At 52.2% G+C, this 17,656-nt stretch overlaps 1 protein-coding gene across 2 annotated transcripts in view; it reads left to right on the top strand.

The window, feature by feature from the left end:
- Window positions 1-17,656, top strand: part of SMC4 (structural maintenance of chromosomes 4) — a 630,932-nt gene that overhangs the window by 517,017 nt on the left and 96,259 nt on the right. For both annotated transcript variants that reach the window (XM_078666858.1, XM_078666857.1), the window contains one exon: window positions 8,325-8,498. In XM_078666858.1, coding sequence (XP_078522984.1) covers window positions 8,325-8,498 — 174 coding nt within the window. The remainder of the gene's footprint in view (window positions 1-8,324; window positions 8,499-17,656) is intronic.

Below are 17,656 nucleotides of genomic sequence, written 5' to 3'. Positions count from 1 at the left end.
TGCTTTGGGGACTGAGAAGCCCCAGCCCCGAGCAGCTCCTGCACCGAAGATCAGCACTCCAGCTTCCATGAGATCTGCGTGGGGCCCTTCTGTCTGGTTGCTGCTCGACGCGTTGTCTGGTCACTTGCCGGCTGGCTAGTGACCTCCTAGACGACGAACTTTGAAAACTACACTACTGGTCTGGTTGCTCCAGACTGGCCCTTGCTCCCTTCCAAAAGAGGAGCACCCCGGACTCTCCTAGTCCGCACCAGACGCCTTTTCCACTCACCGCGTCGGTTGCCTTTGCCAAGGCCTGTTGACGCCGAATCCGGAACAGACACCGCCGACAGCGAGAGCCTGCGTGGGACAGCTCGTGCCTCCATCCTGGTCGTCGAAGACACCTCCTGGTCCACGTGGCTGCAGAGTCAAGCGTCCACTCTTCACCTGATCGCGACGACGACATCTGGGTCCTTCCTGGTTCCACTCCACTCACTGGCTAGTGACTTTGAACATTGTCCCCTCTGCTTTCAGGTCTTCAGCATCTCTGATCCACCCTTGGATCACACCGGACATCTTCCTCCTGATCGCCTGCAGCATCTTTTCTTCCAGGCTCCATAGACTTCAACGCAGAAACCCGACACGACTTCGCACCTATGCACCCGCAGCCCATGGGTGAGGTAACAAGAGCATTTCGGTGCTCAAGGGTAGCTTGAGTCTCCTAGTGTCCAGATTCACAGTCGTTTTAGTCCTAACTAGTCAGGATTGTCCGTACTCACCTTTTTCTTGAACTGTACTGTCCATATACGTTGTTACGCATCTCGCGTGTGAGTTCACACTGCACACGCGTTCCGTGGGCCTCCTATTACTTACCTAAAGTTAGGGTAGCGTAGTCCCAACGATCCTACAGCCTCTGGACAGCCCCATTCCTTCTATCGATTTCCTTATACCATTTACTTAGTATATGGTTTGCCGTGCCCCTAGGGCACCATTGTAATTTTGTGCAACTTATCGTATTTTGCCTAAGAGATTGTCATGTGCTTAGCCCTCTGATCTCATAAAGAGTTCAGAGGTGTTTGTTATTAATAAATATATTGTTTATTTTCATAACAACCTGTGTGGTGTCCTTTCATCTGGTAGTCAAGGGGTTATATTGTGGTAAAACAGCTGGCTTCACAGGCCAAGAGTTTAGCCTAAGACTGCTTTGTCCATGCTACCATTAGGATAGCTGGTCTATAAGGTTGACTTACAACCAATCACCATAAGGGTTGTTTGGACTGATACAAGGTGATCACTAGAACTAGTGAGCATCATATATCAGGCCAAATTCTCACACCAACAGCCTCTCCTTTGGTTAGAACAGCAAACTGTAGACCAGCCCCAGATCACGAAGCAAGGATTGCTCTTGCCACAGCAGTCTCTTCAGTTGCTTCTTCTTTAGCAGAGGTTCCTCTTGACCACAGAATGGGTCCAAGCCTTTTCAGGCTCAATCCATTTCTGTTTCAATCCATTTCTGTTTCATTCCCATGTTCAGTGATTTCAGCTCTCATAGTAATACCCCCTTAATGTCTTTGTGCTCCAGGGTCCCTAACCCCTCCCATAATCAGTTCTGGGTGTCTCCCTCCCTCTCTCTTCCCTTTGATACTGGGGGTCTGGATCCTTAATCACTCAGCAGGAGATGGGTCAATTGGTTTATAGCACCAGCCCAGGCCTTTTCACCTCCCGGGCTTCTCTTCCCTCTACTCTCCAGATGTCGGGCAGCCTGGTGCCATCGCAACCCCTCCCTGCGTCAAGACCTCTCCCAGCTCCTCTCACCTTGCAGATCCAGACAGACAATCCACATTTCAGCAGAGACGCACAGAAATACTTTGAGCACAAAACTCAACCACTTTCTAAAAGAGTGGTGTCTGAACACAGTGACAAAACCACCTTCACAGAAAGATGTGTTATGACACAGAGTTCATACATACTAAACTTCACCTCTCCATTATAAACTGACAGGAAACTAGGCTAACCAACACAACAACCAGCCTCCCCAATCCGTCCTATGGACAGGATGGCTTTTCATGAGTGAAAAACGAAATGGAGTGTTTATCACTGTCAGGACATAACACAACTTAGTATATGTCCTGCCTTTTACCTACACAGTACCCTGCCCAGGATTACCCGGGACCTACCACAGGGGTGCCTAATGTGCATGTAAAAGGGAAAGTCATGCCTGACAAGTAGTTGCACTTTTCAGGACAACATGCTAACTTAGCAAACTGCGTGCAGGCCCTACTCTGCAAGCCTGAGTTCCCCTCTCGGGGCGCCTTTGCATTAATAGCCCTGGCGCACACAGTGCAACTCAGTAGGGACTTTACTAGTAAGGCAAACATACCAATCTGAAAGAAACAGGTTAGTATTAGATTCCTTACCTTAGAATATCCCCAGGCGTCAGTCTGGATCCGGAAACTTTTGCGTAGCAGTACCCCTGCGCGTCGGTAGGCGTCGTGTGCAGGCGTCCCCTGCGGCTCCGCGTCCGTCGTCTGCGCCGTGATGACGTCGCCGGAGTATATAGACGCCGCCTCCGCGCGCTGACGTCAGTTCTTCTTTTTTCCGCGCCAGTTAGCGCAGATCAGAAGAGCAGTACTCCGGTCTTTTGACCAAAGTTTTTTGATTCTTTCTAACTCTAAGGTGCCGATAGGATGCCCGGGTTTAAGAATTGTGACGGGTGTGACCGCACGATGTCGGTCACGGACCACCACCGACTCTGCCTCCGGTGCCTGGGCGCGGACCACGACGTGGAGTCCTGCGTCGACTGCCGGGCCTTGACGAGTAAGGCTAGACGGGAGCGGTCCCGCAAGCTACTCGAGCTCCGGGTGTCCGCCCCGCGTCAGGAGCGGTCCCGGTCCGGCCGGAGGTCGAGGGAGCGGTCGCGGAGCCACCACGAGCGCTCCGGAAGTCGTCACCATTCCTCTGGTTCCTCAGGTAAGAGGCACAAGAAGTCGGGGCGTCGTCATCGTACCCCCGACTCCCCCCCGACGCTCGCGCGATGCGGCCGGGGGTTCGGGTGGCCGCGGCTCCGCGTGGGTCGCCGGCGCTGCCTGCTCCATACCCGACGGTCCCTGGGCAAGGCGCGTCATGCGAGGAGATAGAGGAGTTCCTCATGGCCATGAGGGCGCTGTCTCCTCCGACGGCGCCTGCGGGCCCGGTGGTCCCGTCCGGGGGCCCGAGCGGTTCGGGTGCTCCTGCCCCGACGCAGTCGGGTGCTCCGGCCCCGGCGCCGCTGGGCCCTTCAGGGTCGACGCCGGCTGGTCCACCGGCCTCTCTGGCGCCGATTCCATCGGGGCAACCCATGGTGCCGCCTCCGGCCGGCGTCGGGGCGCCGGCTCCGGGCGGCGCCACCCCCATTCCCTCTCCTACTCCGGACGCGGAGTCGGACCGGCGTCGTCCGACGCCGAGTCCGGCGCCGATGGGGCACATTGACCCCGAGGAGCCGGTCTACATCATTGACTCAGAATATGGTGAGGATGCAGATTATGGAGAGGGTTGGGAGGGGTCTGAGGACCCTCTGTCACGCGAGTGTCAGTACGACGTGGACTGGACAGGTGACTTGGGTGATGCCAGTGGTCTGGACGATTCTCCTAACCCTGGTTTTGTCTCGCCTCCTACTGTGGCCTCGGAGGCTGGGGCTGCTTATTCAGTGGTGTTGATGAGGGCTGCCAAGGCCTTGCGCCTTGAGCTCCCCGTCGCGGTCGTGAGGCCTAACATCCTCATTGAGGTCTTCAAACCGCAGTCATGCCCACAGGAGCCTCTGCTGCCGTTCAACGAAGCCTTGACAGACGTTCTTTTGGGCACGTGGTCCAGGCCCGCTTCAGGTTCGCCTGTTGATAGGAACGTGGCCAGACGCCACCGTCCGTGTCCGGATGACCCCAAGTTCCTGTCCACCCATCCCACCCCTGAGAGTCTGGTGATCCAGGCCTCGACTTCCCAAACCGCATTCCCGTCGGCCCCGCCCGACCGGGAATCTAAGAGGTACGACCAGTATGGGAAGAAGGTCTTCTCGTCCCTGAGTCTGGGACTGCGGTCTTGCAACACCGCATGCCTCTTGGGCCGCTACACCCACTCTCTGTGGGATACGGTCGCGGAGTGTCTGCCACAATGCCCGCAGGAGGTACGGGCAAAGCTCGGTCAGGCTATGATTGAAGGCCGAGACGCAGCACGATATTCCATCAGGTGTGGTCTCGATACGACCGACTCGCTAGGCAGAGCGATGTCCACGACGGTGGCGATTCGTCGCCACGCCTGGCTGAGATCCGCCAACTTTTCGCCGGATGTCCAAAATACTTTGATGGACATGCCGTTCGATGGCAGTCGCCTGTTTGGCGACAGAGCGGACCACGCGCTGGAGCGCTTCAAGGACTCCAGGGTCACGGCCAAGTCCTTGGGTCTCTCGACCCAGCGCCAGCAAACGGGTTCGTTTCGCTCCTTTCGTGGCCACGGAAGGGGCAGTCCCACACGTGCTGCCAGCCACGCACCGCAGAACACTTCTCAACGCGGTGGCGGCCGTGGCTTCCGCCGTGGAGGCGGTCGGGGACAACGGCGAGGTCAGACCACACCTCCCCCCGCAGCATCAGCCTCCAAATCCTCCTAGTCCGAGCTTTCAGGCCCATGTGACGCCAGTGGGTGGCAGGGTTCGCCATCACCACTCCCGCTGGCGCACCATCACATCGGACAGGTGGGTGCTGCAGCTCGTCCGAAGGGGCTACTCCCTCCCCTTTGAGAGCACTCCTCCAGCCATGCCACCGCAGAACCACAGTGTGTCGGGGGACCACTTGACACTTCTGCAGGAGGAAGTTACGGCCCTCTTGGCCAAGGGGACCATCGAGCGCGTTCCTGGGCCAGAAGTAGGGTGTGGTTGCTATTCCCACTACTTTCTGGTACCCAAGAAGGACAAGGGGGGCTTACGTCCTATCTTGGACCTACGGAACGTCAACGGCTTCCTCCGGAAGGAGAAGTTCAAGATGTTGACTTTGGCTCAGGTCTTGGCTGCTCTAGACCCACAAGACTGGATGGTGGCGTTGGACTTGCAGGATGCGTATTTTCACATCCCCGTCCTGCCGGCCCACCGGCGTTACCTGCGGTTCACAGTAGGCCACGAGCACTTTCAGTTTATCGTGCTCCCATTCGGCCTTACCAGCGCCCCACGGGTGTTCACGAAAGTGATGGCGGTGGTCGCAGCTCATCTGCGCCGGTTGGGGGTTTCAGTCTTCCCCTACCTCGACGACTGGTTGTTGAAGGCGGGCTCGCCCCAAACAGTCGTCCACCACCTTCAGATGACGGCAGACCTCCTGCACGAGCTGGGGTTTTCCATCAATGTGCCGAAATCACACCTGTGTCCCTCTCAAAAGCTCCTTTTCATCGGAGCGGTTCTCGACTCGGCGCAGTTTCGGGTTTATCCTCCGGAACGGCGGGTCCGGGATATACAGGCTCTGATTCAGATCTTTCAGCCGTTATCCCGGGTTTCGGTCAGGTTGACGCTGCGGCTGCTGGGGCTGATGGCTTCCTGCATCCTTCTGGTGCATCACGCTCGGTGGCGGATGCGGGCTCTGCAGTGGGACCTGAAGTTTCAGTGGGCCCAGCATCAAGGCAACCTATCCGACCATGTCCTGATCTCGGAGGGCACTGCGAGACAGTTGCAGTGGTGGCTTACGGACCGCTATTGGGTCAGAGGCAGATCCCTCTCCCTTCCCCAACCGGAGCACGTAGTTGTGACGGACGCGTCCCTCCTGGGCTGGGCAGGCCACCTGGGAGAGGCGGAGATCAGAGGCATCCATATCAACATGTTGGAGCTGCGGGCGATTCGCCTAGCACTGAAGGCATTCCTCCCCTTTGTCAACGGGAGTGTAGTGCAGGTGTTCACGGACAACACCACCGCCATGTGGTACTGCAACAAGCAGGGCGGAGTGGGGTCGTGGACCCTTTGCCAGGAGGCTCTGCGTCTCTGGCAATGGCTGGAACGTCAGGGTGTGACTCTGACGGTTCAACACCTGGCAGGTTCTCTGAACGCCAGGGCGGACGAACTCAGCCGTCGGTGTTCGGTGGATCACGAATGGCGTCTGAACTCGGACGTGGCGAAAGGCCTCTTTCTGCAATGGGGAGAGCCTTGGTTAGATCTATTCGCCACAGAAGAGAACGCGCAATGTCATCAGTTCTGCGCGTTGGAGTTTCCAAGACGGCACTCGCTCGGCGACGCCTTTCGGCGCGAGTGGAGTTGCGGTCTATTGTACGCCTTTCCGCCTATACCACTTCTGCCCAGAGTGCTGAAGAAGATCAGGCGCGACCGGGCCCAAGTTATCCTTGTGGCTCCGGACTGGGCTCGAAGGTACTGGTATCCCGAGCTACTCAGCATGTCAGTCGGTCCCTCGATCCGCCTGCCCCTTCAGGAGGACCTTCTGTCGCAGCAGCAGGGGACGGTCCTCCACCCGAACCTGTCCAGTCTCCACCTCCATGCGTGGAGATTGAGCGGCGACAGTTGAGGCCATTTGACTTGCCTCCTGAGGTTTGTGAAGTAATTCTGGCAGCCAGGCGTCCCTCCACAAAGTCTGTATACGCCTGCCGGTGGAACAGATTTGTGGCATGGTGCACAGCAATGGCTGTGGACCCTCTCTCTGCCCCTCTTTCCGAGGTTCTCCTCTTTCTTCTCTCTCTTGCCCAGCAGGGCTCTGCTCTGGGCACTATCAAGGGCTACCTTTCTGCCCTTTCGGCCTTTCTAAGGCTGCCTGATCAACCTTCTTTGTTCAGGTCCCCTATTGTAACAAGATTCTTGAAGGGCATCACGCACATGTATCCACCTGTTCCGTTCGTGATGCCTCAGTGGGACTTGAACCTGGTTCTGACTTTCTTGATGTGCGCTCCCTTTGAGCCACTTCATTCCGGTCCTCTCCGTCTCCTGACTTTAAAGACGGCCTTCCTGGTTGCCATCACCTCTGCCAGGAGGGTGAGTGAGCTCCAGGCTTTTTCTGTCAAACCTCCTTTCATGTCAATTCATCCAGACAAGGTGGTTCTGAGAACTAGACCTTCTTTCCTGCCCAAAGTAGTCTCTGCTTTTCACATCGGGCAGTCCATCACCTTACCCTCCTTCTTCCCGCCTCCGCATCCTTCAAAGGATGAAGAGCGGCTCCATCGTCTGGACCCAAAACGTGCGCTTTCATTTTATATGGATCGCACACGCCAGTTCCGGGTGGATGACCAACTGTTTGTTGGCTACGTGGGTGCGAAGAAAGGACGGGCGGTACATAAACGGACCATCTCTCGGTGGGTCGTTCTGTGCATCAAAGCGTGAGTCCCTTGCTCATTGCACCATCAGGATTCAAGCAAGCCGGGCCGACGAAGGCTGTGATGCCAGAAACCGGTCCCCGGAAGCTTGTCTCCTTCCCAGTATAAGAATTGGCTTGGTAGTTTGGTTTGCCCTGTTCCCATCATGCACTGGGACAGGAACAGACTAATTTGCATATAGCCAGGTTCTGAGCTGGGATGGTGCAATGAGTTAAAAAACAGGTGATGGATTAAAACCATGATCTCTTGACTTGGTAAGAGTATTTTGCATCATTCAGAAACTCTGTCCATCACCACCCCCTTTTCCCTAATCGAGCACTAGCACTTTGACACTGATCAGCAGTGGCAAAGTACCCAAAGCATCTAAATTGGCATCTCTTTCAGGAAAACCATCCGGGGAGAGCAAAACGTTTAGGGAACTTTAGCCAAAAGGCCAAATCCTACAATGGTCTTATCACTGCTTGTAATGTTTATATTATCATCTAAGCAGGTGGTGTTATAGAAACAAGGAGTCTCAAAAAATGGTCTTTTGTGGTTGTATTTGGACAAGATTCTTCGGCTGGTTTGTCATAGCATTCACAAAAGGAAGCTATTGTTTCTATTTTTCTTAGAGCGGTTACAGATGTGCCCATTTTAAGGAATGTAGGTTATAACTGATTGCTCACAGTATTTCTTTTACACTAATCACATTAGGGTTATTTTATTTTGAATATTTGATGCCACAATGAAGCTTCTTAAGGGATACTATTAATTACACTCTTTTCTGAAAATGTAAAGAACTAAACTCCTGAATATGCAACTTCTGCAACTCTGGTGATCCTTAGATCCACCGCCTAGAAAGTTCAACCTAAAGAGTAAGAGATCATGTTGAGAGAGGTGAGTCAACAGGAAATGTACCCAGTTGGTTACGTTTAAGGTAGGAACATTTAATTTATGGATCAAGCAGAACTTAATTACACCTGAAATAATGTTTTACTTAGTTTTGTATGCTCTAAAAGACTTTTACATATTAATTTGTTTCCTCCTAGGGTGCTTTGCCTGCAATTCAAGAGGAGCACCGCAGTTTACTGCAAGAAATTAAAGTCATTCAAGAAAATGAGCATGCCCTTCAAAAAGAAGCTCTTAATATTAGACTTAAAATTGAACAAATAGACAGTCACATTACAGAGCATCAGTCAAAAATAAAATACTGGCAAAGAGAGGTAATGTGAAACTATCCAATTTTCAGTCTCTTGTTTTTGGCAAGTGAAAATAATCGCATAATTCATATTTATACGGCATAAGCAAAGCTACATTGCATATTTAGAAACGTTTGCTGTAAATGTTCTGATCTCAAATGCTGTTAACAGAAAGTCCCTCCACAGCACGAACCACTCCTATCTGAGCTGACTCACCCATATTACAAACTGTATCATGCGGTCACCTTCGAAGTGTAATTGGCAGAGGACCTGCAGCATGAGTATACACAGAGGCTGAATGGTGCTACCTTAGGAACTTCACTTTAGACCATTGCAGATGCAGAATTTCAATTGAGGCCTTGGCTCTGCGGCCTGGAGAATGCCAATTCTGGCTGCAGGTGTTGCAGTTGAAAAGACTTCAGCTTTGAATGAGGAATGCGACTGGTGCACAAACTGATTCCAACCTGTGGCAGAACAAATGGAGTATTAGTTGTGCTGGTTGTTGACCTTGATACCAAAGTTTCAACTGTACTCAATAAACATCCTTCTAAAGGAAAATTAGTTTCTAATAACATATAAATTGCCATTTTCTTTCAAATTGATGAAGCCCATTTGAAACTGAGTCAAAATGTTTGTTTTATTTGATTCATTGCCTTTGTTGTGATCTTGACTATTTTCAATCCTCCCTCACCCACTTCTAGAAATAAATCTCAAATATTCCAGCATTGGGTGTTTGATAGCCTGAAACATTTACTTAGGTGAGCTGGGAATCCCACAGGAAGATTAAAATAGCGGTACAATGTTAGATACCGCCTAATAGGCTGTAAATATTATTTAAGTCGTCTACGCTCCTGGAAAAATACCCACATTCCAACCAGTAAGGTAAGAGCATAGTAAAGACCACTCCTCTCACACCGTCATCAAGCAGATTTCTACCGCACGTAGTATGTGAACGAGTCCCTTGGAGCTCTGTTCACATCTCAATAGATAGGTCTATTTTGCGTCAAGTCTTTTAATGCTTACTCTAGATTCTAGATTTCAAGCAGACTAGCTTCATGCCGAGTTTAAGCCATCTTGTTCCTGTGAGAAATTGAGGATCCACTCCGATTATACCTCCAAGGAATGCATCTACTTTGACTCCTAAAACTAAAAAGTGCAAGATCTGCAGAAAGTTTTCAGCAAAAAACCTCTAAAAGACAGGGAAGAAGATTTCACTTGTGGCCTCAGAAGTTAATGACGTTGGACACTATCTTAGGTGATGCCTCTTTAAACCCACCTTAATATAGCCCAAGAAATTATACCGTTGGAGGACAAAGTTGTCTTTGGGACAGTTTCAGATCATGAGAAACATTTGAGATCTAAGAGCCAGCCTCAAAAACCACTCTGAAGCAGTATTCGCTGTGTTGATAAGCTCTTCAGTTTTCTTCTCCGTTTTTCAAAGACAACAGGTACAGTTGAAGATAGCAGCAAGCTTCCAACCTACTGCATTGGTGTATCTGAAACAGCATTAGTTATAGATTCCTTAACTTAGAATTACCCCAGGCGTCAGACTGGATCCAGAGATTTTTTTTTTCTTGAGCATTACCCTTGTGCGTCGGTCGACTCTGCGTCTGTCGTTGCGTCGTGGTCGCCAGAATGATGTTGCAGTCTCTACTTACACACAGCCCCTGCGCACTGACGTCAGTTCTTTCTTTTCCGACGCCAGCCAGTGCAGATCTGGAGAGAGCGATACCCTTAGTCATTTTTTTACTAAAGCTTTTTCGACTTTTGTCGACATCATTTTTGTCATTCGACTCCTGGTGCACATGGGGATGTCCCATCGTCCGACCGGCTTCAAGCTTTGTGACTCCTGTTACAAGTTTGTCGGTCACAGACCCCACTGATGCCTGGCGTACGACCACAACCCAAAGCAGTGCTCAGACTGCCAGGCCATGAACCCGAAGTCTTTGAGGGAGCAGTCCTGAAAGCCCGCCTGTCCGCTCTGCGCAGCTCATGAGGGAGTTCGCTGGACCGATCACGGAGTCACCACCATCATTGCTCCTTGAAGTCTTCCTCATCCGGTAAGTCGAAGCACATGAAGGCGAAGAAGCACCATCGCTCTTTGCCTTCTGCGTCAACCGACTGGACGTGGAAGGTCGTCGTCCTTCACCTCTGCCTCGTAGCCCACTGGGATGGCTCTGAGTGGACAGGTGGATTTTGCAGATAGTCTGAAGGGGCTACTCCCTCCCCTTCAAGACTTCTGCTCCCTTCATGCGCCCAACACTCTATCGCATGTCGGAGGATCACTTGGCCCTTCTCCACCAGCAAGTTTCGTCCCTCTTGGCCAAGTGAGCTATCGAGTGAGTCCCTGTTCCAGAAGTAGGTTGTGGTTGTTACTCCCACTACTTCCTGGTATCCAAGAAGGACAAAGGCATGCGTCCTATCTTGGATCTCAGAGACGTCAACAGCTTCCTCTTGAAGGAGAAGTTCAAAATATTGACTTAAGCTCAGGTCCTGTCAGCCCGCGACCATGGAGACTGGATGGTAGCGTTGGACTTGCAGGACGCTTACATCCACATACCCGTTCTGCCAGGCCACAGGAGTTACCTACGGTTCACGGTAGGCCATGAGCATTTTCTGTTTACCGTGCTCCCTTTTGGCCTTACCAGCGCCCCTCGGGTGTTCACAAAAGTAATGGCAGTGATCGCAGCTCATCTGCACAGATTAGGGGTTCTAGTCTTCCCCTATCTCGACGACTGGCTGTTGAAGGCGAGCTCGCCCCAGGTGGTCGTCTCCAGCCTCCAGATTATGGCAGACCTCCTGCATCCGCTGGGGTTCACTATAAACATGCCGAAGTAACACCCGATTCCCTCTCAGAAGCTCCTTTTCATCTGAGCAGTTCTGGACACGGCGCTCTGGTATCACTGGTACCTTTTATAAGAGACTTACATGTTTGCCAGAGGTGAGCCAATTGTGGGAAGAAAGGGACAGTTTTGGTAAAGGAGAGTAACATTTGAGAGAGAGAATTATAAAAGGAGAGGTGACAAACAGAAGATTGAATTAAAGGACAGTTTTTTTATTAATGCCAAATTTAAGGGCCTCTTTCCTTCCTAAAGTGGTAAATCTATTTCACGTGGGGCAATCTGTTACCTTGCCCACTCTCTACGCTCCTCTGCGTCCCTCATAAGAAGAGGAGCGACTCCATCGCCTGGACCCAAAAAGAGCTTTGTTCTGTAGTAGTGGATCTCTGTTAGATTCATAATCTAGTGAATAGTCCCGCTCATGTGCGGGGACCCCGGAGCAATCAAAAATAATCTCTTAAGCTGTCTTCTTTGCAGTCCTGCATAGACACTTAAGAGAGAATTTAAAGACAAATAATGCAGCCTATACATGCAAGGCTACACTGTCCAGTACTTCAACTAGAAATGCAAAGGATATTCCACCAATATCACATTTAAACCTGTCTGCCAGGATTCACCATGGAAAACACTTCCCCCTTCACCAAATCCTTGGAATGATAGAGAGGAAGGGCAGGACAGACAAGCCCCCATAGTCTGCCATTATGTGGCTTAAAAAGGGATACCGTATCTTTAAGAACTTTTCAGAACTCTCTTGGCATCCCAGAATGCACAGCAACTCCCTCCACTTTCAGTTCTTTTTTCCGGCTCCTGCTAGCAGGACCCTGGAGCATTGAGCTCTCCCTTTTTGGGTGTTATTCTAATCTTTTTGCACTTTAAAAGTGTTCCGTGTTTTCACTCTACGTCTTTTGGCCCTTTCTTCTCTTGCTGGTGTTTTTCTAGTAAGTTTAGCCACTCTTTTTTTATCAAATATGCCATCCCTATTTGATAGGTGTCCGGAGTGTGCTGGAAAGAAGGCCAAATCAGACAAGCACAGGGTGTGCATTCATTGTCTGCCCCCTTCTCATGTCGCAGAGGATTGCGAGATCTGACAACAGTTCTCCAACAGGACCCTGAGGGACAGGGAGAAGACTGCTTCAAGGATTGGAGAAGCAAAGACAGCGTGACCAAGGTGGGTCTGGGCATGAAGGGGCTCCTTCCTCTGCCCGTGCTGAGGCCTCTGGGGGGCTCCCCATTAAAGAAAAGGCCAGAAAACGACATTGTTCTCCGTCAAAGTCTATGGCCTCGGCGTCGAGAGGCATGACTACGGTGTGTTCCCCGTCTCCCTAGGGCTCTGGGTCGAAGCGTCGTCGTCGTTCGACGTCGAGGGGATTGACGTCGAGACCTCCGAGGTCGACGTCTAAGACAACTTCGTCGTCTAGGTACCACCGACGCCAAGAGGGGTCTCGCAGACACCGCCGGTCGTCGTCGAGGCGTTCCTCGACATTGAAAGATCTTCGACGTCAAAGAGGTCGGCGTCGACGCGTTCGACGTCGAGAAACAGATTGGAGTCAAGAAGGAGAGGACAGAGTCCCAAGGCTCGGTTATCTGCCTTTCTTCTTCGACCACGAGCTCACGGTCGTGGCGACGCCGTCTCTCGTCAAGGAAGCGGTCGGCCTCAAGGTCTCCTTAAAGGGTACGGAAGCCAAAGAGACAGTGTGGAACAGTCCCCGGGTACTCACAAACCTACTCACCCTCTAGGCATGGAACACCGCCTCCTCCATTACCTAGGGGCCTTCCCCCGAGGACACCTACACCTCCGAGGACTCCTACACCTCCTCCGAGGACACCTACACCTCCTCCGAGGACACCTACACCTCCTCCGAGGACTCCTACACCTCCTCCGAGGACTCCTACACCTCCTCCGAGGACTCCTACACCTCCTCCGAGGACTCCTACACCTCCTCCGAGGACTCCTACACCTCCGAGGACTCCTACACCTCCTCCGAGGACTCCAACTCCTCCTCCGAGGTTTCACTCATTACATCTACCTACGCCGCCCTTAGGCCCTCCAGGGCCTAAGCTGCCATCTCAGCCTCCACAACCCGCGCCTGTACGGCCAGTGGATCGTCCAAGACCAAGGAGACCGAGGTACCGCTCCGGACGGAGCAGGTCCAGAGATGATCGGTGGTGGTCTACTAGATCCAGACAACGTCACAGGAGAGACAGGTCCAGCCGCACGGAGTCATCTAGTGCCAGGGACTATTCCCCGACGCTTTCGGATTCCCCTCGGACGAGGGTGTCTACGGTGGACGACATTGCCTCCTTTCAGGAGGTCTTGTTGCGAGGAGCGGCAAAACTAGGCATCACGCTGACGGTTCCTACGCCCTCAACCTCAGTTATATTCGAGACCCTACATAAAAAGCAGCTGTTTTGTCCTCTACTACCTTTGGTGCCAGGGCTAGAAGAACCAGCCATGGACCTCTTCCATACGTCTGCCTCAACGAAGTCTGCACCGTCGAGGCTACAAAAGAAGTACAAGGCCCTTGAGTCGGACTCTGCTTTTCTGCGTGTGGATCCTGTACCGGACTCAGTGATAGTGACGGCAGCAAGGAAACAACATTCCACCGCGCCATCATAGATGGTGCCTCCTGACAAGGAGTCGATTAATGGACTCAGCGGGCAGGAGAGTATGTGGTACGGCCTCCACGTCCATGAAGGCCGCCAGTGCCTCGGCGTTGTTGGGGTGGTACGATAGAGCATTGTGGGAGTCCCTGCAGCAGTTTGCAGATAATCTTCCCAGGGAACGCAGAGGGGACTTCCAGGAGATCATCACGGAGGGGATGATGGTCTCTAACCAGATAATCAGCTCCGCGGCAGATTCCTCGCTGTTGGCAGCCCACGGGTACTGCCACGGTATTAACCTGCGCCGACACACCTGGCTGCGTCTGACGTCGCTGAAGCCCGAAGCCCAACAGAGGGTCGCCAATCGGCCCTTTTCTGGAGCGACCCGGTTCGGCAGACATGCGGATGAGGAGATGGCCCACATGAAGGCGGAGGCTGACACCCTGACGGCTGTCTGGTTAGAGAAGTCGAAGGAACAAAGGAAGACCTACCGCCCGTTCCAAAGGCGGTACGGGGCACAGGGCAGAGGATAGGGTCGGCAGGCTGGACAGCAGCAATACCAGCGGCGACCGCGCCAGAGGGGCAGAGGTGGACAAAAGTCCCCCGCAGCGAATAAGGGCCCGGCCGGGTCTAAGCCCTGAGGTGCTACTTCCCCCTCGTTTGTTCCGGTGGGGGGAAGCATCCAACATTACCTGGCTTAGTGGAGAAAAATTGCTCCGGACAAGTGGGTGCTGAATATTGTTTGCAATGGGTACAGTCTTCGTTTCATCAGCCCGCCTCCAGCGATTCCAACGCTTTGCTCGCAGTACCAGTTACGCGAGCTCCAGGCGGAGGCCGATACCCTGTTAAGGAAACGGGCGATAGACGACGTCCCTATGTCTCAAAGGGGAAAGGGTCTTTACTCACGCTTCTTTCTAGTGCTCAAGAAAGACAAGAACGAGTTCAGGCCCATTCTGGATTTACGACAAGCAAACAAATGAATTCGCAGGGAGACGTTCCACATGCTATCTTTGCACCAGATTTACCCTCCGCTGCAAAGGGGAGACTGGCTCTGCGCGATAGACCTGCAGGATGCGTACTTCCATGTGCCCATCACACGGAAACACCGGAAGTTCCTGTGATTCTTGGTCGGCACCAATCACTATCAGTACACCGTACTGCCGTTTGGACTGAAGTCTGCTCCAAGGACTTTTTCAAAGTGCATGGCAGTGGTGGCGGCACACCTGAGAAAGAACAAGGTGTTTGTCTACCCATACCTGGACGATTGGCTGATCAAAGCCTAGACCTTCCAGGAAGCACAACTGCACTTCAACAGGACGGCCGCTGTGTTGAGCCTTCTGGGTTTGCATATCAACATGTCCAAGTCGGTCCCAACTCCTGTCCATTGCCTACAATACCTGGGGGCATCGATCGATACGTTGTCAGCAAGCGTGTGTCCTTCGGAGGAGAGACGCATATCGATCCTTCAGAAGGCTCAGACTCTCACGACTGCTCGATCTACAACAGTGAGGACGGTGTCTTCTCTATTGGGGTCGATGGCCTCATGTATCTTCCTCACTCCGCATGCATGCCTGCACATGAGGCCGCTGCAGGAATGTCTGGAAGATCAGTGGGACCAGAGACGAGGGACCTGGGACGACAGGATACAGTTGTCTTTGCATTCTCAGCAGTCCCTGAGATGGTGGTGTTCAGCGGAGAACCTCCTCAAGGGGTTTCCGTTCCACAAGGACATTCCCTCTCAGACTATCGTGATGGATGCTTCTCTCCATGGATGGGGAGCGCATTCCCGACAGTTACAGATCCAAGGACTGTGGTCCCAGACTGAGTCAACGTACCACATCAATTTCCTGGAACTCAGAGCTGTTCACTTGGCACTGAAGGCCTTTCTTCCGTCCTTTCAGACCAACTCTCTGCTTGTACAGACAGACAATACGACCACAATGTATTATCTGAACAAGCAAGGGGGACCGAGATTGCACACACTGTCACAGGAAGCACAGGCGATCTGGCACTGGCTGCTAGCCAGAGGATTGACGATAACTGCCACCCATCTGCCAGGTGTGCAGAATGCTCAGGCAGACTCCCTCAGCAGACTGATTCAGGAAAACCACGAGTGAGTCATAAAAAGTACTCGAAGACGTCTTCGTCAGGTGGGGCACTCCAGACGTAGAGCTGTTCGCCACCGCCGAAAACAGGAAATGTCGAGACTTAGCATCCAGGTATTATCAGCAGGGGACTCTGGAGAATGCGTTGTAGATCAACTGGTCGAACAGCTTTCTGTACGCTTTTCCACCCATTCCCCTGATTCCGGCGGTGCTCATCAAGCTGTCCCAGTCGGGATGATCCTCATTGCTCCGGAATGGCCCAGACAGTAGTGGTTCACGGACCTGCTGCACCGGTCTCTCCTTCCTCACATGTGACTGCCGTGCAGGCCGGACCTTCTCACGAAGTTCGGGGAACAATGGTGCACCCCAACCTCTCGTCGTTGAGTTTGGCGGCAAGGCTCCTGAGATAGTGCAGTATGGCCACTTGAATCTTCCTGAGGATTGCATGGACATATTGAAGGCGGCTAAGGACCTCTTATGCTTACAAATGGAAGAGATTCTGCATCGGGTGCATGTCTAAGAACTATGATCCGACGACCTGCAAGGAAGATGTCATCCTTCCATACCTTCTGCATTTAGCTCAGTCTGGACTTAATTTCCATTCCATTAAAGTTCATCTGGCTGCGTTGACTGCGTACAGAAAATGCCCTTCACAGACATCCTTCTTCCAGATTCCTGTGATTAAGGATTTTTTGGAAGGGTTGAAGGTGTTCCCTCCTGTTCGGCTTCCTTCGCCTGCATTGGAACTGAATGTGGTGCTGTTCTGGCTGATGAAGGAACCTTTCGAGCCTATTCACAAGGCTTCACTGCAGCACCTGTCTTGGAAGGCGGCGTTCCTCGTGTCCATTACATCGGCCCGCAGGGTGAGTGAGATTCAGGCGTTGTGTTGCCAAGAACCTTATACTGTATTTCATGCTGCTACGGGTGTTATCCGTACTCACCCTAAGTTCCTTCCCAAGGTGATTTCTGATTTTCATGTTAATCAGGTTATAACTTTACCGACTTTTTTCCAGAATCCTTCTACTCCAGCGGAAAGGTCTCTTCATTTTCCTGGATGTCAGAAGGGTGTTGAAATTCTATCTGGATAAAACCAAAGACATTCGCAGATCCGACCAATTGTTTCTCAACTATGGCTCGGTTAGGACTGGTCTGGCTACTTCGAAACAGTCCATCTCTAGGTGGATTGTGTCTTGTATCCAGCTCTGTTATCAGAAAGCGAATAAGACCTTAGGAGGTAAGCCTAAGGCTCATTCCACCAGGGGCAAAGCGGCTACGACAGCTTTGCTTCCTAACGTTCCCATTGCAAAAATCTGCAAGGCTGCCACTTGGAAGTCGGTCCATACCTTTGCTAAGCATTACTGTCTGGACTCTGATGCCAGAGCAGATGCTCAGGTTGGGCAGGCTTCATTGAGAAATCTGTTTGCACAGTAGTGGTGTTGCCTTATTTTTCTCCACCGCCAGGTTGTTTTTTGGGATGGGCTTGCCGTTCTATTCACTAGATTATGACTACGCACAGATCCCCTACTACAGAAGGAGTAGTTTCTTACCTGTAACTCCAGTTCTGTAGTAGGGGTATCTCTGTTATAGTCATAAGCGCCCGCCCTCCTCCCCAGTGGAGAAAAGAATAAAATGATGA

Source organism: Lissotriton helveticus, chromosome 11 (genome assembly GCF_964261635.1).
Source record: "Lissotriton helveticus chromosome 11, aLisHel1.1, whole genome shotgun sequence".
In the NCBI taxonomy this organism is placed as follows: Eukaryota; Metazoa; Chordata; class Amphibia; order Caudata; family Salamandridae; genus Lissotriton; species Lissotriton helveticus.
This window is presented reverse-complemented; position numbering and strand designations above follow the sequence as displayed.